Below are 23,969 nucleotides of genomic sequence, written 5' to 3'. Positions count from 1 at the left end.
GTTGCCTTTTCAGCCTGGAGCTCCTGGCGCTGAGTTCCCCGTGAAGCACAGCCTTGCTTCACCATCCCCGGAGGCAGCCTGGACCCCAAAAATCCCCTGGAAGGTGACCCTGAGCTCAGTCTGGCAAGCCTCCGGCCATGGACTTGGGGCTACCCCACTTGGGCCACGGGGTTTGCACGTGGGTAGCCACGCAGTGGGTCCCTGGACTGGGTCAGAGCAAGCATAGCCCTGTGACCATGCCGAGAGGTTGTTAACGCCCCCCCCCCAAAAAAAAGTGCATCTTGGGGATCTCCGAAGCTTGCTGCTGCCCTGCAGCAACTCCCCTGCGTCAGCAGGGTTAAGCACGTGCTGGCAGCCAGGGAGGGGAGTGGGACAGAAGGGCTTTATTTCTGCTCATCGCCCTGATCCTGCTGTGTCCCCCCCTCCCTGTGATGAATGCCGCCCTTGTTCGACACCGGGCGCACGCCTGGTCCCACCCTGCACCGGCAGCGCCGCTCCACACCCCCGTCCCTCCTGCCTGGCTGCGGGCAGGGCGATGGCACAGCTGCCAAGATGACACAGAAGACCCCCCCCAACGTTGCCAAAGTGCAAACCGAGGCTGCTCGCCAGCCCAGGGTTTTTGTCTGCCAAGACACACAAAACCGCCCTGTCTTAAGCAGGAGAAATTGCATCATTAATTACACAAACGAGGCCCTTGTGCTTGGCACGGCCACTCCAGCCCGGAGCTGCTTGGGACAACCCCGTTCCATTTGGATCAATATTTCTATTTATTGATGTAAAATTCCCTTTTCTCAGTGTGCCAAGCACATAAATACTCAGGTTTTGACGTTTAAAATCCTGGAAGGGAATGGAGCTTACTGCTCCCTGCCCTGCCGTGGGTGGACACAACCAGGGCAAACATCACAGAAGACACCCCAGCCCCATCCATCTCCCCATGGCAGAGGAGTGATTGCAGAGGTTCTCCCTGCAGCTCCTAATTAGGGCAGTATCCTTTTTTATTTAATTTTTAATTTTATTTAATTTTTATTTATTTAATCCAAAAAGCTGTTTTTCAACCAATCCATCCCCCTCGCCTGCAGCTGCTTGAGTCACAAGGTCCCCATTTTTCCCCAAACTTGGGACTGGGAAAACACTTGTCTCTGGGGGGTGGGCTGCCCCATCCCCATGCAGGGGACACAGATAGAGGGGGGCACTGCCTGGGGACCCCATGGCGTGAACATCCCTGCGGTGATTTAGGCCACTCCACAGCGAGTTTGGGGGGGATGGAGCCACCTCTGCCCTATGTCCCACCAGGGAGACAGCAGCTCCTGCTCGGGTCTGCCCGAATTAAAAATTTATTGGGGATGTTGGTGGGTCAATGTCCCCTTGGGGCAGCCCAGCCAGGGCTCTGCCCTCTCCTGGGGGTCCTGGGGGGGGGACATCCCTGCTCACAGATGTATGTGTGCCCTACGGAAAGTATGTGATGGCCCATGGGGAGCACGTGTAGCCCCACGGAGAGCAGAGGTGGCCCCACAGTCCGGCCATCATAAAGCCATCAGGGCCAAGATGCAAAACCCTCCTGGCAGCGCACGAGTCCTGTGTTTTATTTTGCAGCTGATGAACTTGAGGGTTTAAAGGAAAGAAATTCTTCTTCAGCTGCTTCGCTGGCAGTTACTTCAGGGCATCAAAAGATATTAAAAAAAAAAAAAATAACAACTGTATCCAAAGTCTCTGCATAAACACGAGGCATCCACAGCATTTCCAGCATCGCAGCCAGAACCATCCCAGTGCCAGCACCCACCCCTCAGCATCCTCCGTGCTAAATCATGCCTGGATGGACGGATCCGGGGAGCAAGGAGAAGGGTGCCTGGGTACCTGCTGCCCCCCTCCACGGCCGGGGGCAACAGCAGGGGAGCTGCCAGTGCTGCCCCAGGTTGCGGGCAGGAGCTGCAGGCAGGGAAGGGGCAGCTGGCGTCACAAAACAGAATGCCCTTTGCCAGACTCAGCCCTGGCAACCGCAGAGCTGTGGCTTTTTGAATTTAATAACCTTAAAAAATATATAGCCTATGTGAAGATCCCTCTGGAAAAAAAACCCCACGCTCCCTCTCAGTCCTCCGAATTGGTGTCGTGGTGTTGCCTGACCCCACAGGATGGAGGGGACCTGCTCCTGCTCCTCTTCCTCCCCTTGCGCCGACCGCGGCCGTCCCGGCTCCGGCTCCGCCAGCGGGCAGGGCGGCGCGAGGGGCTCCTGCCCGAATCGCAGCTGCTGGCAGAGGAATCGGGGTCGTGCCGACGCTGGCTGCCGTGCCGCGAGGTCTCGGGGCGTTGCTGGGTTTTTCTTCGGTGGTGCCTATACAGGGATGGAGGGGTAAGTGACAGCAGGGACACTGGGGATACCAACAAGCTGATTCTGGGCATGAAAAAAGGATTTTGGAAAGCCAAGAGATGCTGACGGGGCATCTTGATGCCAGCCATGACCACGGGGCTCTCCTAAACCCTTCATCTTGTTCCCCAGCAATGAGGCCCCACAACCAGGGCTCAACCCTCATCCCAACATCGCTACCTCTCACTCCGGTCCCGTGAAGAATCGGAGGACGATGAGGCAGCATCCCTCTTGTGATGCTTGTCCTTCTTTTTCTCCTTCCTATGTTTCTTCTTCTTCTTCTTCTTTTTATCTCTTTTGGATTTCTTGCCACCCTCTGGTCTGCAGAGAAGGGATCAAGCAGTGAGGATCCCTGCCCTGCGCATCCCTCCGGCTCCTCCAAAAACTCATCCCCATCCCTCCGTCCAGGCACATCCCACCATGGCCCTCCTTGGCCAAGGAGAAGTCCCCAGGAAAAAAAAAAAAAAAAAAAAAAAAAGCACGGTTTTGGGGGTGATTCAGGCAGATGCAGAGTAAGTCTGATGCCAAATGGAGCTTTAGAAGCACTCTGCAAAATATTCCCCACCAGGAAAAGGCTGTTTCTGGTGGTTTCCCACCAAAGCAGTGGTCCTCATCCTCACCGTTTCTCCTCCACCTTCTCCTCCTTCTCCTGCTTCTTCTTGGAGCCAGACATCTCCGGGCTGCTGGAGACTTTCTGGTGCTAGGGTTGGAAGAGATGGAAAATACAGAGCGACTCTGTGAGCCCATAGTTTCAAATTAGAAGAAAAAGGAACTTTCTACCTTTAAAAATTAAACATAATTTGGAAAAAAAATTTAAAAATTAATTTTGAAAAAATTAAAAATACCCACAAGAGCCGCTCCCAAATTAAACCCCCACAAATTACCTGTGCAAACAGGACACGGGGAGCTCTTGCGGGTCTCTGTGCTACAACCACAAGCTTTGTTTTTAAATAAAATACCCTGAGTGCGGGGTAAGGCTTTTTGCCTTTTTCCCTCTTTTTTTAAACCTCACACAGAAGACGTGACCCACGCCCGTGCCATACCGTGAAGACGGAGAGCCCCATCTTGGCGGCCTCCTTGTCCTCCTTGGAGAGCATCACCCGGCCAGCGCTGCTGCTGGGGACAGACGTTGCCGCAGCGAGTCGCGAAATGACGAAAACCCACACCAAAACCAAAAAAAAAAAAGCATAAAAATGACAAAATATAAAAATCTAATTGCCCTGAAACGGGGTGTTTTGATGTGAGACCCCCCCATACCTGGAGCTGCCCAAGCCCACCACCCGGTCCACGTCCTTCTTGTCCCGCTCGGCGCCGTCCCGCTTGCACACCTCGGCCAGGTCCTGCGGGAGGGGGGCACAGTGTCCTGGGTCCCCCCCCCAAAAATAGAGCCAAGGGGAGGGGACACCTGCGTGGGGTGACGCTGGGGGGATGCATGATGCCCCCCCTTACCTCCTTGCTGAGGCTGGTGGGCTGCCTCTTCACGTTCTTGTAGCCCCTATAAAAACAAAATGGGGTGATGGGGGGGGGGGTGATGCCTTGCACCCCTTATTTTTTGGAGGGGGGGGTGCAGACTCACAGGGCTGCCATCATGGCCTCCTGCTCGGCCAGGCGGACGGCAGCCAGCTCTTCCTCGCGGGACAACGGGGGGGCCGTCTCCTTCTTGCCCTTGGTGTACCAGGTCAGGTCCTTCCCCTTCTGCCACCGGCCCACCGGTGCCATCAGGGAGTTCCCTAGGGGAAGCGAGACCTCCCCCCCGTAACGTCACTGCCCCCAAAACCCTCCACCTGCACCCCAAAATCGTGTCGGGGGCACAGGGAGGATGGCGGGGGGGGGGAGTTCAGCCAAGGTCAGCCCTTACCCAGGTAGTTTTCACGCTGTTTGTCCGTCTTGACGTCCTCCCAGCTGAACTGGTCCTGGCCCCCCCGGACCCCTCCTCGGGATGAGCCGAACATGGCGCCGGACCCCACGGCGGGGATGGGGGGGTGGGGGGTGTTGGTGACCTGCGAGGGGATGAGCCCACGGTTTGCCCCCGCCAACTCCTCCGTGCGACCCCGGGGCGGGGGGGGCGGGGGGAAAGGTGTCTCCTGGAGGTGGCGGGGGGGGAGTCGGTGGGGGGCTGGAAACGGGAGGGGGGTGGAGGGTTGTGCACCCCAAGGGGAGGGAGGCGCAGGGCCGAGGGGGGGGGGATGTCACAGCCCGGGAGGACCCGGGGGAGGAGGAGGGAGGAACTGCACGTCCCGGGGGGTGCGAAGGGCCCGCCCGGGGCAGGGGGGGGGAAGGAGAAGGCGGCTGCAAACCGCGGGGGCACACACGGTCCCCCCGCTCCCGCGCCCCCCCCCCCCGCACGCACCTCCGCGCCGCTCCGCGGGCCCCGCGCGCCGCCCCGCCCCGGCCGGTACCACCGCGCTCGGCGGGGGGGGGGCGGAGGGGCGTGGCTGCGAGCTGGGCGATACCACCGCGCCGCCGACATGGGGGGGGGGGCGTGGAGCCGCTGTGCCACCCCAGTCACGAACCGAGGCAAAACCCCCATAAAACTGCACCACGACGACGAGTTTCCCGGCTTTATTTTTTTTTTTTTTAAATTATTTTTCAATTATTTCAGAGCTTCATTTCTTCCAGAACCGCTTGTAGGTGTCCAGGTCGATGCCCTCGAAGGTCTCCTCCGTCTCAACCCTCGGCTTGCTGGGGAAGCGCCTCCGCAGCCGGGCCTTGCGCTCCGCCTCGGGCAGCGTGCTGCTGTCCAGGGGCAGCTGAGGGGCAGCGTGAGCCCCCCGCCGCCCCGCCTCACCCCAGCGCCCCGCCCGCCCCCCCCCCACCTCACCATGAGGATCCTCTTGGGCTCGGTGTGGCGGATGCGGATGGTGGAGCCGTCGGTGTTGACCAGGAGGACGGGGTAGAGCCGGCCGTACTGCTGCCGGTGGAGGTGCGAGATGGAGGCGCGGTTGGAGTTGCGGCGGCTGGAGGTGACGATCGCCGGCAGCCGCCTGGGGACGGCGTCGAGGCGCAGGGCGCTGGCGGGAAGGCAAAGGCGAGGACAGTTGGTCAGGGGTGCGAGGGTGAAACGACGGAGGACACGAACCGGCGTCGCCTCAGGAGACTCAGCCCCGCGGTGGCTGCAGCGGAAGGACCCGGCTGCTCTCCTGGGGGGTCACCGCCACCACCCTCACCTCAGGGCCCAGCTTGCGGCCGCCATTTTAGTCCAGGCAAGCGAGGCTGGATTCTCCACGCAGGCGCCCGGCCGAACGTAGCGGGAGGTGAGGCAGCGTCCTGGGGAACAGGGCGCAGCGCTGGGGTGGTTGTGGGGCGACAGCCCCGTGTCCTCATCACTCTGCGGCCCCCGCCCAGGCCCCTTCCCCATCACGCATCAGCCCCGCGATGGCTCCCCCCTGCCCCTGGTGTGGCTCAGCCCTACCATGGATGCCCCGACCTCAGTCACGGCTCAGCCCCGCCATGCCTCGCCCTCCGCCCGCTCCGGCCTTCCTCCCCCGCCCCACAAGGGCTCAGCTCACGGTGACCTCCCCAACACCCCCCCCGGTGGCTCTCGCTGCCCCAACGCGCCCCCCCCCCATCATGGCGCGGCCCAGACTTCACCCCCCCGCCCCCGAAACCATCACGGTACCCCGGTATCCACCCCCCCTCCCCGTACCGCTCGGTCCTGCCCCCCCCCCCGTCCCGCTGGTCTGTCCCGCTGCCTCTGCTCACGTGACCGCCCTCTGCTCACGTGACCGCCCCCTCCAGCGCGCGGCGCTCCGCTTCCCGCCTGACGTCAGGGCGCGCGGGGGCTGCCGGGACCGACACCCCCCCCCTCCCCCCCCAACACACACACCCCCACCCCCCCCCGCCCCTCATGAGCTGGCGGCGGCTGCGCGGCGCCATCGCCCGGGCGGCGGGTGAGCGCGGGATGGGGAGCGCCGGCCTGAGAGGGTGCGGAGCTCCCGCCTGCCCTGAGGGGCCCGGCCCGGCCTGGGGGGGGCTCGGCGCGGGGGGAGCGGGGGAGGCCCAGCCGGCCTCGGGGCGCTGAGCCCCTCATGAGGGTCCTGGGCCGAGGGGCCCGGCTGGCTGCGGGGTGCTGAGGCGCGGTGCGGTGCGCGGCTCCGAGGTGTCCCCGGTGAGAGAAGCCGAGCGGGGATCTGCGCGCCGCGGCCGTTGGGTGTGGTGGGGCCGCGTGAGACGGTGGGGTTAGGCGGGGGTTTTGGGGGAAGCACCCTTCGGGAATCCAAAAATAAAGGTCCGTGTGGGGAAACGTGGATGGCAAAACCACACCTGTGCGAGCTTCACCTCGGGGGACGCTTACCCAGCTGGGTAAAATGGCTCAAACCAGCTGGTTGGTTAAACTGGGCCAGTTTTGCAGTAGGACACGGTCTTGGGGTGACTCCTGCCCTCATCTGTAGCTGATTTCTGTAGTGACCTTGAGCGAGTGGTTCTTGTTCCGCCTGCTTCAATCATTGCTCCCTGCAAGGAGTGAATCTGTGCAGCCAGTCAGTGGCTAATTAGCGCTTTTTAGATGATGGTTGCTAGGAAAAAGGCGGCCAGGAGGTACTGTGGTGGGGATGCTCTGGTCCTGTTTCAGTCCTGCAGATAATTCCCTTTATTTAAGCTTTTAGGGCAGGACCCCTGAGCACTGTCCTGCGCAGTCTCTGCACGCTGCGAAGCTGCAGGTGAAGCCCCGGAGCTTTCACCCACCCGATCCCTGGCAGAATGAGTGGGGATGCGGGGCTGTGGCCATTGGAGCGGCCATCTGACTGGCCAAGGGGACATCCTGCCCTCCGGGCTCCTCACGGACATCGAGATGCCGAGCCTTTGCCTGCTCTTGGACAGTGCTAAACTTTGTTGTGTTACTGCGGCTGGCCGGGCTGGATTTTCAGAAAGTGTCCCAAAATTTAGAAAGGTGGGAGTGGCAGTTTTATAACGAACCTGCTAAAAATAGGGAATGGGATTATAATCCTAATCCAGGAAACCTTTCTTGGGTCTCCAGAGAAACTGTCCTTTCATCCTGTTTTGTACTTTATAAGGGGCCTTTACGTTCTCTGTAAAGCCTCTCTGCTAATCAGCATTAATTTTGTTTAACTCTTGTGATGTCTGTCCTTTGCTTTACTGGTTGTGTTGCCACCTCCCAGTTAAAATCCAGGGCAAGTTTAGCAGGCAGGGGCAGACTGGGAAACGTTCCTCACTCTAGTGACAACCTCCTGCATCCTCCTTCAGTGACCACCTTGTCTTTTTGCAGCCAGGTGGGGTCTATGTGGCCGTTTGTCCTCAGTCCCAGGTGTGGCACCACCCCACACATGAGGATCTTTAATAAATAGCTGTGTTGCTCTTTAGCCCACTGTGGTTTTGGTGATACGTGGTGTTAGGCTGGATCCAAAGCCGTTGGAGGTGAGAGATCCTCTGTGCTAGATGTTTGCAGGCTGGTTGCTCTGAAGATGATGAAATCTGAACAAATGGAAAAAAATTGAGCTTCTGCTCAAAATATGCACCTGTAATGTTACTGCTGCAGACATTGAAAATGGGCTGTGTGGATGCCTGACTGGGCTGGGAGCCAAACAGGAGTTTTAAAAACCTCTGTATCCACCAGATCTGGCTTCTCGGGCTTTTTTCATGCTTTACGTGTGGTTTTTGAGGGTTTCAGGTTGCTGGAGGTGGAGGAGCTGTGTTTGACAGGGCTGGGGGAGCAGAGAAGCCCAGTGAGGGTGGTAATATCTGTGTACAGACCGGCTTGTCGTTACGAGCGATTTCTCGGGGTCAGAGCGTGAGTTTAACCAAATCTGATGGCAGAGGTGAAGGCACCAGCTCCCACGCCTGTGCTGTTCACGTCTCAAGGCAGAGATATCTCCTCTGTTCGCCCTCCCAGGACGTCTTCATCCTTCACCTCTCCGGCCCTGAGCAGCTGCTACCAGAATCCCACACCGTGCCGGGTGCTGGGCACCTTCTGAAAATGCTCCGTGGGAGCTGTTTTTGCTCAGCGCTGACACAGATTTCTAGTTTACCAGCCAGGTATTTGCTCTCTACCACCCATGAGGGCCTATCTCCTTCATCTGGCAGTGGAAATGGCTTTTTTTTTTTTCCGTCTCTAAATGATCTCTTGTTTTCCTCTGCAGATCTCCAGCAAAGGAGAAGGGATGCTTTTGGAGGGAGGGAGGGAGGAGGAAGCACCTGCAAGTCCCTTGGTCTAGCCCATTTCCCAGAGAAGTGAGACGTGTGATCTCAACCTGTGTGTCTTTTCTCACTTTAGTTCTGAATATTTTTGGGGAAAAAAAGGGAGTAAGGTAAAGGGGAGCATCTCCATCTTGCCCTGATGTCCCAGCAGTGCTCTTCTGGGCAGAAGAGCACCACCAGCACCAGGGTGGCACAGACCCTGCAGGGGCCCACCACAGAAGTGCTGTTTGGAGGCTGGGGTTTGGGTCTGCGTGGGCAAGAGAAGGAGTTCCCCTCTCACCTTCGTGGTGGATAAATAGCCTCATCGTTGACTTGAGGCGAAGCAGTGTCTGGAGGCAAGAGCTGTGCAGACTTCAGTCTAAAAGAAGAGGACTGTTGTCTGCAGAAGGTGAAATCCTGGCTAAAACCAAGACTGAGTGTTTCTAGAAGAGTTGCCTCAACCTGGCGGTTGTTGGGTGTGTAATGTGAGCGTAGCAGCTCTGCAGCCTGGGTTTCATGCCCGATGTTATCGGGGCTATCTAAGAGCCCATCATTCTTGGTGTCTGTGGGCAGCACTGGCTAAAGATGTGCTGTGTGTGAGAAGGAGGGTGGGCTGGAGACCTCCTGAGGCCCCTTCCAACCTGAAGGAGCTGGCGGTCTCGCCCTGGAGGTCCCACACCTCCCTCTGACCCACAGCTAGCAGCCCTTCCCCTTCTACGTTTACACTGGTGACGGCGGGGGACGTGTGATCCGTGTGGACAGGGACAGCTTCACTCTTTGCCAAAGCACCAGGCCAGCACGTGCCGGCACCCGTCAGCCTGTTAGCGGTGTTTGACTGCAGCTTTACCAGCCGGGAGAGCAGGGAGCGGAGGAGAAACCGTGAGAGGAGATTAAAGACCAGCGAGCAGTTTTCATTGGCCATCTTCAAATTGTGGCTCGGTAATTAAGGCTTTAAGCAGCTCACAAATAGCCCAGCTTTGCGCCGACTCGCTCCTATTGCGAGCTTGTCGCCGCTGCAAGGAGCTGGACTTTATACCTCGTCTGAAAGGGAGTTAAAGCAAAAGGTAAGGATGTGTTGGAGCCTGCTGCTAGCCCGCTGTCTGCTCATTCCTCTTACCCCTTCCCAGTTTGTCTGGCCTTGAATGAAATGATTGCAGGTGATTTGGGCAGCTTTAAATTCCCCTTGTCCCATCGGCGCCTGCTAAAGGGCAGATGAAATCTTGAGGTGGGAGAGAGGAAAGCTTTGTTTGCCTCTGCCTGGGATGTGAGAGCCCTGGCTGGGCTCTGCAGGCAGAGGCTGGGACTTGTGCATCTGCAGCAGTTCTTGTCGGCACAGCCGGATCACGGTGGAGGGAAAGATGTGAAACGCCTGGGCAGGGCCCGTGCTGGTGTCCGAATGTCACGTGTGGGGCTTTCAGTGGTGCCCGAGGAAGCCGGCGTGCGATGAAGGAGCATGGCTTGGGAGCAGACGTGTTGTGAAGGGCACTGGGATGACTGCAGTGTGACAAATTTTGTGTGGCCCCTCTTCTGTGTTGTTTGGCAAGCAATGGTTAGGGCTTGTGAGTTTTATTTATGTGGGGGCAGAGGGGAGGGAGATGCTTTGGACAACTCGGCGAGGGCCTGTCTACTTCCTTGCTGCAAGCACTAAATAGCATTTTGCTGGTGAGGAGATGCAGGAGGGTGTGCTTTCCTCTTCTGGTATTGAACATTTAGGCAGAACATGTGATATTTGAAAATTATTAAAGCTCAAGGCCTAAGGGAAAGGTAGGACAGGTCCCCAAAAGGATTTCCTAGAGTTTGTTCGGCCTTGTTGTGTTTTTTGGATGATGGAGCCTAATCCAGCAGTATGGTCCTGCACATAGCGATGGGACTGGTCCTCCGAGCTCTGCGGAGAATGTCTGATCTGGTGGATCTCTGGGGCTGCAGCACCTGGAGGACACTATCGGGGGGAAAAAAAAAAAAAAGTTTCCTTTTTGGTGCTGAGTGAACATGGGTATTTTTACACCTATGTTAGCTGCTGCTGGCATCTGCTTAGACTTTGAGTATTAATGCCCCTTCCTTTCATACAGGCTTAGATAAACTCTGGTCAGACAAGTACAAGAGGGAAAAACTCATATAATTTGCTGCCTGATGGGTGTCTGCGCCATCGCAGAGCTGTGCAGGAGGGATTTGGGGATGAGCCCACGCAGGCTGGGGTCAGGGAGGCAGCCCGGCTAGATTAGCCTGCCCCATGATCTGCGGCTGATGTTGTAAGAGACGGCATTCGGCTTAAGGCTGTTTAAAAAGTGATTTGTAAGGTCAGGGTGACATTGCTATGATTTAATTTAAAATGCAAAGGCATTAAACTGTCTGTCGGCCGATTGCTCCTGAGGTCATACCCAGCCAATGAGGTTAAAAAAAAGAATGCATTTCCAGGGACTTTACTGCTTGCAGAAAGTAGCTGTTTTTAAATAGGAAAAAGAGGCTTGTTTGATTTGTCCCGCTCTCGTCATGACCTGTGGTTTAGACGTTGCTGAATTGCTGTTGATGGATGAGGTTTCCCCAGTGGTACCCCCTGCACTGTTGTACAGGATTTTCTTCTTTATTCACATGTTGATAATTAACCTTTCTTCCTCCCCAGAGAGGCAGGCACATGAAAACACCCATTTTTGGTTTCTTTCTGGCTGAAGAAACAACTGCAGAAAGGTCTGTGTGGCCCCAGGCTGCCTTTTTTTTTCCTGTACCAGGAACCAAATCTTTCTCTCTTGCCAGGAGACACCTTGCGCTAGAGTTAGTGCTCCAGGAAATATGGAAATAAACCCCAAAGCTTGTTCATGTCCCAGATCACACCCGTGTTCAGACTGTCGTTGCAAGGCTTTGGGGTTTAGTGGTGGAGGATATGCTGGACTTCTGGGTCTAGGCTTCAGTACGTTGTCTGCTTACGGCTTTGCGTGTGGATATTTATCCCAGGACTGATAGGAAACATGTAACTGTCCATCATAGGCTTGTAGTTTGTACCTGTTAGGGTGTAAATGGGCAACATAAGAGGTGTGGTGATCTCATGGGCATCCCATCCCTCGCTCGGAGCTGTGTATGTGCAACGCTGGCTGATTTCTGCCCTTTGTTCTTGGCAGCATCTCCTGCAAACTTTCCTGAGGCCTCTTCCCGTGAGAGGGAAGCGGCTGTGACTGTATCTCTGTCAGTAAGAACAGGTATTAAGCTGGCATTGCCCAGTGTGTGTGGATGTCCCATGATGTTCTGAGATGCCACCAGGCACAAACAGCATTTTCCTCCTGTTAGAAAAAGTCTTCCCTAGGATTTAAGTCCCAGAGGGACCCAACCCTGGTGACAGAAAACAGAGCTAGGACAGAGCTGGCTTGAATTATCCCAGTTTAGTGGCAGCTGGAGCCCAGTTCCCCTCCTCCTTTGGGTTATGTCCGATGAATTTAACCTCAGTCCCTTGAGAAGGAGTGTCTGCTGCAGTGATACACGTTCTTTATTTGTCTGAGATATTTGTTCCCCAGGTAAGAATTGGGGCCAGCAGCAAAACAAAGTGAAGCTGTCCTGCTGCATTGCTGGTGGCCTCCCTTGTCTGCTTTCCAAAGTGGTATCTGAGCCCTCAGGGCTCCCAGCCCAGATCTTTTGCAGCCGTACAGAGGTGGCACCTCCTGCTGTCTGCAGCCAGTTTGCTGATTTATTAGTTTTTTTAATTTCCCTGGTATTTCCTGCACTCTCAGTTACTTCCTATTAGTTCTAGGCTTGCGATTTTTTATCATTTCAGATTTGTTTGCAGAAACTTGTATCCGAGGGTAAAGGACAGACACTGTTTTGTGGGACCCAGCACCTCTGGGAATCCATAGCTGTGTCTTTTCATGGATGTTTCTAACCAGACATGTATTTTTCTGTCACTCTAGCCATGCAGGGACCGAGACCAGTAGTTCTGAGTGGCCCATCTGGTGCAGGGAAGAGCACTTTGCTAAAGAAATTGCTTAAAGAGTACGAGAACGTCTTCGGCTTCAGTGTCTCCCGTGAGTATGTCTCTGGGGAAGGGCAGTGGAGAACTCCAGGGCCGCCAGCCCAGAGCCTGCTTCTGTAGCTGTATTCATGCCCCAAGTAACGGGCTTCGGTGGCTTGCCTGTGTCCTAGTCTGTCTGTGGGCTCTTTCGGATGTTTAAATAAGTCAGGATGCCTTTTACTGCTGCTGTTGAGTGGCAAGTCTAAGATTTGTCTGGAATAGCAGTCTTTCCAGGTCTGGTGACTCCCCACACCTCTAAACACAGCTCAGAGAGGTGAGGAGATTTTTCTGAGTGATTCTTGATTCTGAAAGTAACAAAATCCCCCCCACATCTTTGCTTCAAAAGCCAAATCTTTCCATCCACCTGTGGGAAGTGATGGGGATTTTCACAGAATCATCTAGGTTGGAAAAGACCTTGAAGATCCAACCATTACCTCACACTGAGCGTTCCCAACTCCACCAGATCCCTCAGCGCTGGGTCAACCCGACTCTTCAACCCCGCCAGGGATGGGGACTCCCCCCCTGCCCTGGGCAGCCCATTCCAACGCCCAACAACCCCTTCTGCAAAGAAATCCTTCCTAAGAGCCAGTCTGACCCTGCCCTGGCGCAGCTTGAGGCCATTCCCTCTTGGCCTGTTGCTGGTTCCTTGGCTCAAGAGACTCATCCCCCCTCTCTGCACCCTCCTTTCAGGGAGTTGTAGAGGGCCATGAGGTCTCCCCTCAGCCTCCTCTTCTCCACACTAAACCCCCCCAGTTCCCTCAGCCGCTCCCCATCAGACCTGTGCTCCAGACCCTGCACCAGCTCCGTTGCCCTTCTCTGGCCACGCTCGAGTCATTCAATGGCCTTTTTGGAGTGAGGGGCCCAAAACTGAACCCACTCATCGAGGGGCAGCCTCACCAGTGCCGAGTACAGGGGTAAGATCCCTTCCCTGTCCCTGCTGGCCACGCTATTTCTGATACAAGCCAGGATGCCATTGGCCTTCTTGGCCACCTGGGCACACTGCTGGCTCATGTTCAGCCGGCTGTCAATCAACACCCCCAGGTCCCTCTCTGACTGGCAGCTCTCCAGCCACTCCTCCCCAAGCCTGTAGCCTGCTGGGGGTTGTTGTGGCCCAAGTGCAGCACCCGGCATTTGGCCTTAGTGAAGCTCCTCCAGTTGGCCTCAGCCCATCACTCCAGCCTGGCCAGGTCTCTCTGCAGAGCCTCCCTACCCTCGAGCAGATCAACACTCCCACCCAACTTGGTGTCATCTGCAAACTGACTGAGGGTGCACTCGATCCCCTCCTCCAGATCGTTGATAAAGATATTAAACAAAACTGGCCCCAGTACTGAGCCCTGGGGGACACCACTCGTGACTGGCCACCAACTGGATTTAACTCCATTCATCACAACTCTTTGGGCCCGGCCATCCAGCCAGTTTTTAACAGCCCAGGGGCTGCACACCAGTCTCAGATTTAAAATTAAAGAGTTTTCTAAAGCCCATCTCATTACTGGGTCAGTCAGTGAAAAAGTTCACCCCATCACCTGCATCATACGTTCTTCCTCCTGCCATTGCGTGGGTGGTTTGTTGAGTTTTCCTATGTCGGTCACCAAGTGCTGGCCAAGAGTCCTTTTAGTCCTTTTTTTTTTTTTTTTTTTTTTCCCCCCTACCTGGGATCATTCCCTGTAATGTGAAAATAACCCCTGGTTGTCCGGCTAGACCCACTCATGCCTGCCTGCAGGCAGTGCTGAAGCCCTCCTGTGTCCACAACAGAGTAAGTGCAGGGAATTTTCTTCAGGCAGCTTGTCTGTTGCAATACTAATTTTGTTTCCTTTTTCTTGAATGACGCCTTGAAGGTCAGAATCTGGGCTGTGTCCACAGCTCATTCGCCTGATTTTCCCTTGAGCTCCATAAGGTGTTTTTAAGTACGTTACCAAAATGTTTTTTACCGTCTTAACGCTTTGGATGCTGCTTTGAGATCTGTGAGATCAGATTCATTCCACTCTGAAAGAGCACATGCTGGATCTCTAAAAATTTAATGTTACTGGAGGTGAAAAAAACTTTAAAATATCTTTCCTTTTGTGTGTTTCATCCCATGCTCTTGATTCAACTGAATCTCTCATCGCAGTCCAAACTAAACCTTATCATTTTCCCCAGGGTTGCCTCTTGGTAGATATTTTTCTTCTAAATCTCCATAGGCCACTTAAGACCTTGGCAACTGGTGCTTTATAAAAACTTACAGGTGATTGAAGCCTTATTTTATTAGTTTAACTCCTGCTGGTCCTAAATAAAATAATCGGTGTTGCCCTCCATAATGATCATCAGCTCCTTTCTGGTTTGCAGAGCATGTACTTAAAATAATACAAGTTTGAACAGCTTCCAGCAGGGTTCAAAGGCTGTCTGATTTATTCGCCTACCTTGTGGAGGAGTTTGCCCCTATTCATTAAATCTGACTATTTTAAGCACCAGTGTAGGTGCTGCATGATCTTTTAAAATGAAGATAACTCTGCAAATTAGGGCACCGCTAATTCCCCTGAACTGAGGCAGAGGTCTGAATAACGTGTCTAGGATTACACAGGAAGGCTGTAGCAGAGCTGAAAACTAAGCCCAGCCTGGTAAGTCCCACACTGACCGCTCAGCCCCTAACAATCTTAATTGATTGTTTTCAGATTATCTAGGATTCTTCGATTAAAGGCCGATCCTGCATGTCGTTCTGTGTTACACTAGCTGATTCCAGAAGCTATGATCATTTTAAATAGAGGATCAGCTTACTATGTGATTGGGTTAATCTGCTGCATGTGTGCTTTTGTTTCTTTCATACTATTACTTTCTTGGGTGATCTACAAAATTTGCAAGGATGTTTCTTGCTTACAGATACCACGAGGCAGCCAAGACCCGGCGAAGTAAATGGTAAAGGTGAGTGTGTTGCAGTTGGGCCTGTCTCGTTGGACTTGGCAAATAATTCCTCTGACAAATTGTAAGTTGATGTGAAGTGCATCCATGAACCCCCACTAGCAGATAAGTTAGTTCCACATTTATGTTTATAGGGTGCATTTCCTTAGGCAGACATTCGGTAATATATTTGAGAGTGTGTATATAAATATGCATACGTGCACACACTTTTGTTCTTATCTCAGTGGCAATGAGACAGTAGCTGTTTACTGCTGTTCTGCAGCTTGTGCCCTGTGTTGGAGAGAAGATAACAAAGAGGGAGGGACTTGTCAGAACAAAACCAAAATTTAATTAAGCAGTGAAATGTTACCAGAGGCAGAGCATGTGCTGCCAGTTTTCTTTTCTAGACTCTCTCTCTGACTCACTTGCCGAGGGTTCCACAGCAGGGCTCTTGGTTTAAGCGCCCTGGTCCATACTTGGGCATTGAGTGGCTGGATTTTCCAAAGTGCCAGGTAGCTCTGGTGAGATGCCTCAAATTCACGCTGCTTTGGGAAATGCAGCTGGTTAATGAGATGTCTTTATCTGTATTAATAGCTTGTATCCAGCTGGCCAGCTTCTTCTCTGTTTTCTGGTTTGTTTGCATATTTCAGAAAGAATCAAGTGAGGTTTGTTCTTAAATTTCTGATGGCAGTTTTCACTCTGAAGTGAAAGGGAGAAATTTTGACAACAGATAGAGAAACATTCCTTTTTAGTTTGTTTGATTTTTGATGTCCCCTTTTATCTCCCCCTCTCTCTTGTCCCATTCTAGTCTTTAATCATAAATGCTTTCAAATTAAAGGCCTTGGCAGTCCTGCTGTAAAATGTGTTCCACACCTGTGGGGAGAGGGGGGAGGTTCCCACTGCACCAGACAGGGGAAAGGATATAATAAAACTGGGCACAGCAGCGTTTGTGGCCACATTGAAAGCTTCAGAATGTTTTGAGCAGGTGTCTGGGAAATTGCTGTGGAGAGGGGATGCTGTATACAGTAATTAGGAGGTAGATATCTGCAGTCTTCCCACATTGTCCAAAGCAGGTTTTAAGTTCCTTCTTCCCTAAGGACCCATGGGTGTAATTTTGACCATGAAATTTACTTTCAAAGCTGTTAATTTCTGGCTATTTTTCCTGTTTTCCCTATCCAGATTACCACTTTGTGACCAGAGAGGATATGCAGAAAGAAATTGATGCTGGTGAATTCATCGAGCATGCAGAGTTCTCTGGGAATATGTACGGGACGAGGTATGCAGTTGATGTTGTCACTGCTGAACCCAGGTGGGGCTGGCAGCCAAGATGGTGATGAAGGAAAAAGTGTTTTAACTTAGCAACACCGTTTTCCCCAAACACCCAGATTCTTTTGCCATAAGCAAACCCTTTCATTTTCATAGCAGGGTCCTTGTCAGCTTTATTAAGACAGCAAAATTCACTCTTGCACAGTGTTAGCTCATCATAATTAAATCATCACTGCGTTATGAGATTTTTCTATAGCCTCCAGTGTTTGAGGGTTGCTGAAGTAGTTAATAAGCTTAACACTTTTCCTACACAGGGGTGATTTTCATAGACTGTTTACACTCCTTAATATTTTCCAAGTGCTGGCAGAGAGTAGCGAGCAGAATGGAGACTTACTCTGATTATCCCTGTGTTAACTAATGGTCTGAATATGATGAATTCAGGATCAGAAGCAATGATATCTGTATTGGCTGCTGTGAAACAAATACGCATGTTGCTTTGGTAAAGTGGCTGCTTATGAATAGGTAAATTGCATGGAACCCTTGACTGGGGTTCAAGAGTTAGGTGGATTTTAAAATAGCAGTGCCCTCTGCATTGGAGCTGATGATCAATAAAACATTAAGCTGCAATGTTAATTAGAAGTCAGATATCTTATATATTGTGAGAAAATTGACACTGTAGTAATAGGCCTGCTTAGGAGGGAAGTTAAATATTTCTGGAGTGGTGGTGAATGGAGTTAAATCCAGTTGGCGGCTGGTCATGAGTGGTGTCCCCCAGGGCTCAGTACTGGGGCCACTCCTGTTTAACAACTTTATCAATGATCTGGAGGAGGGGATCGAGTGCACCCTCAGTCAGTTTGCAGATGACACCAAGTTGGGTGGGAGTGTTGATCTGCTCGAGGGTAGGGAGGCTCTGCAGAGAGACCTGGCCAGGCTGGAGCGATGGGCTGAGGCCAACTGGAGGGGGTTCAACAAGGCTGAGTGCCCGGTCCTGCACTTGGATCACAACAACCCCATGTAATGCTACAGGCCTGGGGAGGAGTGGCTGGAGAGCTGCCAGTCAGAGAAGGACCTGGGGGGGTTGATTGACAGCTGGCTAAACAGGAGCCAGCAGTGTGCCCAGGTGGCCAAGAAGGCCAATGGCATCCTGGCTTGTATCAGCAATAGTGTGGCCAGCAGGGACAGGGAAGGGATCTTACCCCTGTACTCGGCACTGGTGAGGCCGCCCCTCGATGAGTGGGTTCAGTTTTGGGCCCCTCACTCCAAAAAGGCCACTGAATGACTCGAGCGTGTCCAGAGAAGGGCAACGGAGCTGGTGCAGGGTCTGGAGCACAGGTCTGATGGGGAGCGGCTGAGGGAACTGGGGGGGTTTAGTCTGGAGAAGAGGAGGCTGAGGGGAGACCTCATGGCCCTCTACAACTGCCTGAAAGGAGGGTGCAGAGAGGGGGGATGAGTCTCTTTAACCAAGTAACAAGCGATAGGACAAGAGGGAATGGCCTCAAGCTGCGCCAGGGCAGGGTCAGACTGGCTCTTAGGAAGGATTTCTTTGCAGAAGGGGTTGTTGGGCGTTGGAATGGGCTGCCCAGGGCAGGGGGGGAGTCCCCATCCCTGGAGGGGTTGAAGAGTCGGGTTGACCCAGCGCTGAGGGATCTGGTGTAGTTGGGATCTGTCAGTGCTAGGTTAAAGGTTGGACTAGATGATCTTCAAGGTCCCTTCCAACCTAGATGATTCTGTGGAGATATTTTATCTCTATTGCATTAAAGAAATTTTCCTGAAATGCTTTACAGGAAGACTTTACGTTTCTTAGAGCTGAATGTGCTTTTCTGAGGATTTTTTGGAGATAGGAAAGTTTCCTTCTGATGGTTTCCTCAGGGGAGGTGCCAACAGGAGTCCCCCAGACTGAACATGCTGCAGAGGTACATCTCAGAAGGAACGGTTGGTGATGTTGCATTTCAGTAGCGTAGCTGTTCTAGTGTGAGGTGCACAGGTGTCACTGCTGTCACTGCAGCTTAGGGCAGCCTCGCAGGGGTCTGGCCCTGCTCCCTCTGAGGCTGATGGAGGAGCACAGTCCCCTGCCCTGGCCTTGATACTTCCAGTGTCACTGGTTTGGCAAGAGAAACAAAACCTGACAGCTCACCTTCCAAATACCCAGCACCAAGGAGAAAGTGAGTTCAAGCTCCTTAATCCCTGGCTTCGTCCTGCATAGGCCAGGCTTTCTTCCTTCACGTGTGTCCTGCTTAATCTAGCTGGCCACAGTGTGGAGGATATGCCTGCTTTCTGATGCCTGATATATAAGTGGAGTTGATTTTGGTGCCTTTTCCTCAGGGTGGGTGTTGGGAAGACATCTCTCCTCTATTCAGCCAATTTCTATGAAAATTGCAAGAATTCAATACTTTAATCAAATTAAATGACGTGCTTGGGTTTGGTTTTGAGGTGCTTTCTCCCTGACCCTCACTTTCATCTTCAGTCCCTTCTGCATATTACACTGCCTGCGGTGGTGGGCATGCAGGGTGGGAGGCTGAAATTAACCCAAACCATCTCAGCAATAAATACCTGTTTGCAAACAAAACATACAGAAACTCTCCAAGCTTAGTTTTCTCTATAAGTGCCTAAGGATGTTTCTAATTAGATGTGTGATAAAGTGGAGAAAGTCCCTCATACTTATCAGAATAGTTGAAGTATTTGCCAATCGTTTCTGCTCCCTGAATCTCACCAGCTAATAATAACAAATAACTAAAAATGAATTGCTTAAATTAAGAGCCCTGAAAGGTCCCTGTCTGTGAGATAGTGCTGAGCCCTGCCTACAGAAACCAGGGTTTCTTTGAAGTTGCCTTAAATTGGAGGCTGAAATCAGAGTGCAGGCAGGGGTCTCTCCTTTCTCAGGGCTCTGATAGCTGCTGGCTCTTTGTAGATTGATTGCAGCGGGAGTTAGTCAATACTTGGTGATACCAGATGGCAAACGAAGCTGTTTTGAGGAGGTTTTGTGGCTTTGAAGTGGATAAGGCTCAAATCTGGGCTCTCACAGCTGCCCACCTGGGCAAGGCCTCTGTATTTTTATAGGGCATAATGCTTGTCACGCAGCTTCGCTTCAGCTTTCTCCTTCCTGTTGGGGTTTGTGACCTGTGTTGTGGGACTCCCAGGTCAGGAGGAAGGTCACCGGCCCCCTCCACCTCCACGACCCCACCGCAGGCGCGTCTCTGCAGGCAGTGGACCCCGCTGCACTGACCAGACTGGCTGCGGGACCCCGAGGCTGCTTGTCTGCCTGCTGTTCCCCACTGTCCGGGCTGAGGAGCTCACAGCGTCACTGTATCAGGCTGCTCCATTGCTCACCTGTGTTCGTGGGGGGCTTTTCTGGACTTGCAAGCTCCCAGATGTTTTTACAGCTTTCTCCATCTTGTCTCTGCTCCCTATTCCTTCTGCTCGTGCTGTCTCTGTCCTCTCCAGCTGTGTTTGCAGTGAGTTGTGGTGTAGCTGTGGTAGCCGTGGGCTCGGGACTCTCTGTCTGTGCTATCACATCTTCTCTGCTCACACCCTGCCAACAGCAGCTGCTGGTGTGACACCCGTGGCTGCTTTCCCTGTCTTCTCCAGCTGGCACAGCCAGGAGCAGGGCTGGTGCAAGCTGTGGGAGGAAGGCTGGGGGTCCCAAATCTTGTTTCGCTGGAGCTGTGACTCCCCGTTGCTGGGGTGTAGGACAACACGAGAGCATTTGTTCAAGGGAGTCTGTTTTCTTTGCAGAAGGCATCAGGGAGCAAACCTTGGTGGTGCAGGGTGACGAGGTGAGGTCCAAAGAGGTGCCCGGGGTCTGGGCAGGGAATCAAGCAAGTTGGAGGCTGGCTGTAGGGCAGCATTTTATCTTAATCTCTGCTGCCGTTGCATGACCTCCTGACTTTGCAACCTCAAAACCTGCAGTGCCACATCTGAGCTCCTGGCAGGGCTTCTCTCTGTGCTGTCCATCATGCCATGGAGCCCTGGCTTGGAGAATCTGTGCATAGCACTGTGCAAACACTGACTGAGAAGTCCCCCAGGAGGGCTGCTACCCACTAACTAGCCCAGGTACCTCCAGTGCTCTGGGAGAGGGTTGGCGTTGCTGCTTTTCAAGGGAGAATTGCAAGTGTTCAGGAACAAGCTCGAGGCAATTCCCCTGTGTTGGGGAAGAGATACATCTTTAACGATGTACAAGAACTGCCACTTAAAAAATACTTTCTTCATTGTGCATCTTGCGTCCCAGGCAGGAGCATCCATCTCCATCAAGCGTCCTCCAGGAGAGCGCACGCGTACAGAAATCTCTGGAGAAGAACAGTTATCAGTGTGTTTGCTCTTTGAAGGTTGCTCCTGTGTTTGTCAAAGACAGGACCTTTACAGACCGTACCTGAGCCACGCTGATCGTGGGATAGTCACACATTACCTGTTTCCACACCTTCCATTGTGGTTTCGCCAGCCTCTGTAGCAGGAGACAGCAGGTCCCTGCTCCACCCCAGGGACTCAGAGAACAGTTGGAGGGACTGCTTAGCAAGAGCAGAGCAGGCTTGCTTTTCTCTCCTGCCAGAGTTTGGGCACAGGGGAGCCCTGTGAGGTGAAGACCTGCTGCTGGACGGGGATGCACCAAACCTCCAGTGCTGTGGCTGGATGCTCTGACACCTTTCCTCTTTGTTCTGTCCCCAGTAAAGGTGCAGTGCAGGCTGTTCAGGCCCGGAACCAGATCTGCGTCCTTGACATCGACATCCAGGGCGTGAAGAACATCAAGAGGACAGACCTGAACCCCATCTACATCTTCGTGCAGCCTCCGTCCATGGACATCTTGGTGAGCGACCGCCTTCCTTTGCCGTTAGGCAGTTAGAGGTAATCAGCGTCTTGCTCTGAAGCCATGGGGGTTCCTCCCTTCTTGTTTGATCTGTGTGTTTTTAAGGGCAGTAGAATAGGTGGGGAGGACATTTCTGAGCACACTGTTGTTACCTCTGCCCAGCTCAGCTCCCCAGCCTCTGGCTCCCAGGGATAAATCTTCCTGTGCACTGTTTTTTCAGTCCCTCCTGTGCAGCTTCCACGCCCTTTGCCTACACTGGGTTATAGGCTCCTTCGCAGCACGGCCAGCCTTTACATACGCTGGGGAGAGAAGGTTTTTGTGCTGAGGCTTGCCTCCAGCAATGAAAGTTAAACCAAGGGAGGCTGGTTCTCTGCAGCACCAGAAATCCTGTACCCCTCTGGTTTTACGGGGCCCTATATAATAATGATTGCAGTGTGCCTCTCGCATAGGTGAAATCATTGTCATGGTTTGGAGAGGGGTGTCAACACATGTATGAGACTTGCTGAAGCCACGCAAGGGGTACATGGCAGCGAAGGCCACGACGCCTGGCCCTCCCCTCTTGCTCTTAGTAGATCAGGCAGTCGGTGTTTCTCTTTCAGTTTGTGGAGGAGGAAGCCAACAGCACCAGATGCCAGAGCCCAGCAGAGAGATTTCATCTCCCAGCAGTACCTGGGAAAAAAAAAAAAGTTTGTGGGGGAGGGAAAAAGAGACTGGGAACCTGAGCTCTGGGTAGGAGATCTTGAGTGCAAACTCATCTTTTTGCTCTGGTTTGTTCTGGGCTGTAAATGAGGCCGCTCGCCCTTTGCAGAGCATTATCTCGCGTGCACCGCGGTTGCCAACTGTAGCAAACGGCAGACAGCACTGGCCTGGGGGGTGGGGGGCGGGGGGGGCGCGTAGGGGTTTCTACGTGCAGTGTTTGGAACACACGTTTCTTTAATCTGTTTGTCCCTGGGTTTAGGAAAAAAGACTACGTGACCGAAAGACTGAAACAGAAGAAAGTTTACTGAAGCGTTTGACTGCAGCCCGCGTAGATTTGGAACTTAGTAAGTCCAGGTGCCTTCAAGTGATGTGTGCAGGGAGAGGGGATGGTGATTTAGGAGCTGGTTTTTGCATGAACATCTGACTTGTGCTCTCCACGGAGTGCTGGCAGGGCTTGGACAGCAGCTGAGTTTGATCTAACCTCCATACTGCATCGTTTCCCACTGCAGTTCCTTGTGGGCGGTTGGTGGAGAAGCACGTTAGCAGTGGCTGAAATCATATTAAAATGCCACAGGAACTCGGGTCGTGCACAAGAGATGACACAGGGAAGAAACTTGTTCTCCTCTAACTCCTCGGTCCTCGTCTCCTTCTCTAGGTAAAGAGCCTGGCCTGTTTGACTTGGTCATTATTAATGATGATTTAGAAAAAGCCTATTCCGAATTGAAGGAGGTGCTCCTGGAGGTGAGTAGTTTGGGGCTTTTCTGCCTCTCTCTCTGGGTAGGCATGACCTCTAGGCTGGGCAGGTGAGGGTCTGTCTGTAGGCAGCCACAGAAATGTCACCTCATGCCTACACTTGATCTGGTTTGAGCTGCTGAGTGACATAGTTGAACGTATGAGTTGATGATGGATTGGTGGCCTGAGAGTGGGAAACGGGTTCAGTGCGATACTGGGTTAGGAGCAAAATAAACACATGTCCCTGGACGGTACGGAAGGGTGTGCTGGTTTTGAAATGCTTCAAAGTCAAACCTTGCCTTGTCCCTATAGTGGATATACTCTGGGCTTGGTCCCGTGATGCTGTGGAGCTGATCTGAGGAGATGATTGCTTGTGGTCTCCAGAGCTGTGAAACTATGGGTTGTTCCCAAAGAGTGGCAGATGCTCAGTTGTTTTCCTGATCTCCTTTCAGGAAATCAAGAAGACTGAAGAATCCAGGAAGTCCTGAGCTGAGCCTCCTTGGACATTTTAACTTTGCACATGATTCCCGAAGCACGTCACACTGTTTTATTCCGAGAGACATTCCCTTTAGGTTGATCCTCCTCCCAGGTTACTCTAGGATGTTTCTATTAAAAGGAAAGAAAACAAAACTCGGTGACGCTTGTGTTTGTTTGCCCCACGCCCAGCGTGTGCTCTCCCAGGTTTGTACCGCGGGCGGAAGCAGTTGCGCGGCATCGGCAGCTGAAGGGCAGAGCCGTTCGGCGAGGCCGTAGAGGAGCTGTCTGGTCAGCCGTGGCCCCGGCGCGTGGCTTAGGATCCCACTGCAGTATTTGTGGAGGTACATGCTGTGCCAGCTAATGCCACGCAATAAAGGGGAGCTATTTATGTTGATGTGACCCCCGTTTGCACCTGCAGACCGAGGCGCTCCCATCTTTACTGGCACCTGATGTCACGAGTGTTGGCGTCCTCTTGCTCCCTCTGGTTCCTGCTTCCTTTTGGAGCTCCTCCAGGCGCTCCTGTGGGTCTGTGCCTGCCGCCCTCAGCCTCTGCGGTGTTGGGCTGTGTTGTGGTGGCAGAGCAGGCACAGCTCAGCTGCTCCAACCGCAGTCCTTGTCAACAGATGGGTTTGTTTAAT

At 53.2% G+C, this 23,969-nt stretch overlaps 3 protein-coding genes across 8 annotated transcripts; 1 reads left to right on the top strand and 2 right to left on the bottom strand.

Moving 5' to 3' along the window:
* Window positions 1-991: 991 nt before the first annotated feature.
* C1H1orf35 (chromosome 1 C1orf35 homolog) lies at window positions 992-4,772 on the bottom strand. 2 transcript variants are annotated; one of them, XM_074866449.1, is made up of 9 exons: window positions 4,713-4,772; window positions 4,221-4,362; window positions 3,939-4,092; window positions 3,812-3,857; window positions 3,620-3,702; window positions 3,406-3,478; window positions 2,983-3,062; window positions 2,543-2,683; window positions 992-2,329 (listed from the first exon to the last, which is right to left on the bottom strand). In XM_074866449.1, the coding sequence occupies exons 2-9, from the start codon at window positions 4,312-4,314 to the stop codon at window positions 2,086-2,088; spliced, it is 915 nt and encodes a 304-aa protein (XP_074722550.1). In that variant the 5' UTR covers window positions 4,315-4,362; window positions 4,713-4,772; the 3' UTR covers window positions 992-2,085. The 2 variants fall into 2 exon arrangements, with proteins under 2 accessions (XP_074722550.1, XP_074722641.1); XM_074866540.1 differs by having other exon boundaries at window positions 3,406-3,475; window positions 4,713-4,771.
* A 137-nt stretch (window positions 4,773-4,909) lies between these two features.
* MRPL55 (mitochondrial ribosomal protein L55) lies at window positions 4,910-6,137 on the bottom strand. The gene is made up of 4 exons (XM_074866674.1): window positions 6,084-6,137; window positions 5,530-5,629; window positions 5,184-5,373; window positions 4,910-5,112 (listed from the first exon to the last, which is right to left on the bottom strand). Exons 2-4 carry the CDS (start codon window positions 5,553-5,555, stop codon window positions 4,969-4,971), a joined length of 360 nt encoding a protein of 119 aa, XP_074722775.1. The 5' UTR covers window positions 5,556-5,629; window positions 6,084-6,137; the 3' UTR covers window positions 4,910-4,968.
* A 54-nt stretch (window positions 6,138-6,191) lies between these two features.
* Window positions 6,192-23,484, top strand: GUK1 (guanylate kinase 1). 5 transcript variants are annotated; one of them, XM_074865951.1, is made up of 8 exons: window positions 6,192-6,252; window positions 12,388-12,501; window positions 15,342-15,383; window positions 16,539-16,635; window positions 21,285-21,423; window positions 22,382-22,466; window positions 22,778-22,863; window positions 23,307-23,484. In XM_074865951.1, exons 1-8 carry the CDS (start codon window positions 6,210-6,212, stop codon window positions 23,340-23,342), a joined length of 642 nt encoding a protein of 213 aa, XP_074722052.1. In that variant the 5' UTR covers window positions 6,192-6,209; the 3' UTR covers window positions 23,343-23,484. The 5 variants fall into 5 exon arrangements, with proteins under 5 accessions (XP_074722052.1, XP_074722228.1, XP_074722322.1 ...); XM_074866127.1 differs by lacking the exon at window positions 6,192-6,252 and adding an exon at window positions 6,261-6,286; XM_074866221.1 differs by lacking the exon at window positions 6,192-6,252 and adding an exon at window positions 6,356-6,470.
* The last annotated feature ends 485 nt before the right edge of the window (window positions 23,485-23,969 follow it).

Source organism: Strix uralensis, chromosome 1 (assembly GCF_047716275.1).
Source record: "Strix uralensis isolate ZFMK-TIS-50842 chromosome 1, bStrUra1, whole genome shotgun sequence".
NCBI lineage: Eukaryota > Metazoa > Chordata > Aves > Strigiformes > Strigidae > Strix > Strix uralensis.
Note: the sequence above shows the minus strand (reverse complement) of the source record. Positions and strands in the feature narration are given on the sequence as shown.

Bases quoted from the DNA above. Each gene is read 5' to 3' on its own strand.
- C1H1orf35 (XM_074866449.1), bottom strand. From the start codon at position 4,314: ATGTTCGGCTCATCCCGAGGAGGGGTCCGGGGGGGCCAGGACCAGTTC. The intron at 4,093-4,220 runs GTAAGGGCTGAC...CGCTTCCCCTAG, and splicing joins ACAGCGTGAAAACTACCTGG to GGAACTCCCTGATGGCACCG. The intron at 2,684-2,982 runs GTGAGGATGAGG...CCTTCTCTGCAG, and splicing joins GAGAAGGTGGAGGAGAAACG to ACCAGAGGGTGGCAAGAAAT.
- MRPL55 (XM_074866674.1), bottom strand. From the start codon at position 5,555: ATGGCGGCCGCAAGCTGGGCCCTGAG. The intron at 5,374-5,529 runs GTGAGGGTGGTG...CCTTCCCGCCAG, and splicing joins GCCGCAAGCTGGGCCCTGAG to CGCCCTGCGCCTCGACGCCG. The intron at 5,113-5,183 runs GTGAGGTGGGGG...GCTGCCCCTCAG, and splicing joins AGCCCAAGAGGATCCTCATG to CTGCCCCTGGACAGCAGCAC.
- GUK1 (XM_074865951.1), top strand. From the start codon at position 6,210: ATGAGCTGGCGGCGGCTGCGCGGCGCCATCGCCCGGGCGGCGG. The intron at 15,384-16,538 runs GTGAGTGTGTTG...TTCCCTATCCAG, and splicing joins CGGCGAAGTAAATGGTAAAG to ATTACCACTTTGTGACCAGA. The intron at 21,424-22,381 runs GTGAGCGACCGC...CCCTGGGTTTAG, and splicing joins CTCCGTCCATGGACATCTTG to GAAAAAAGACTACGTGACCG.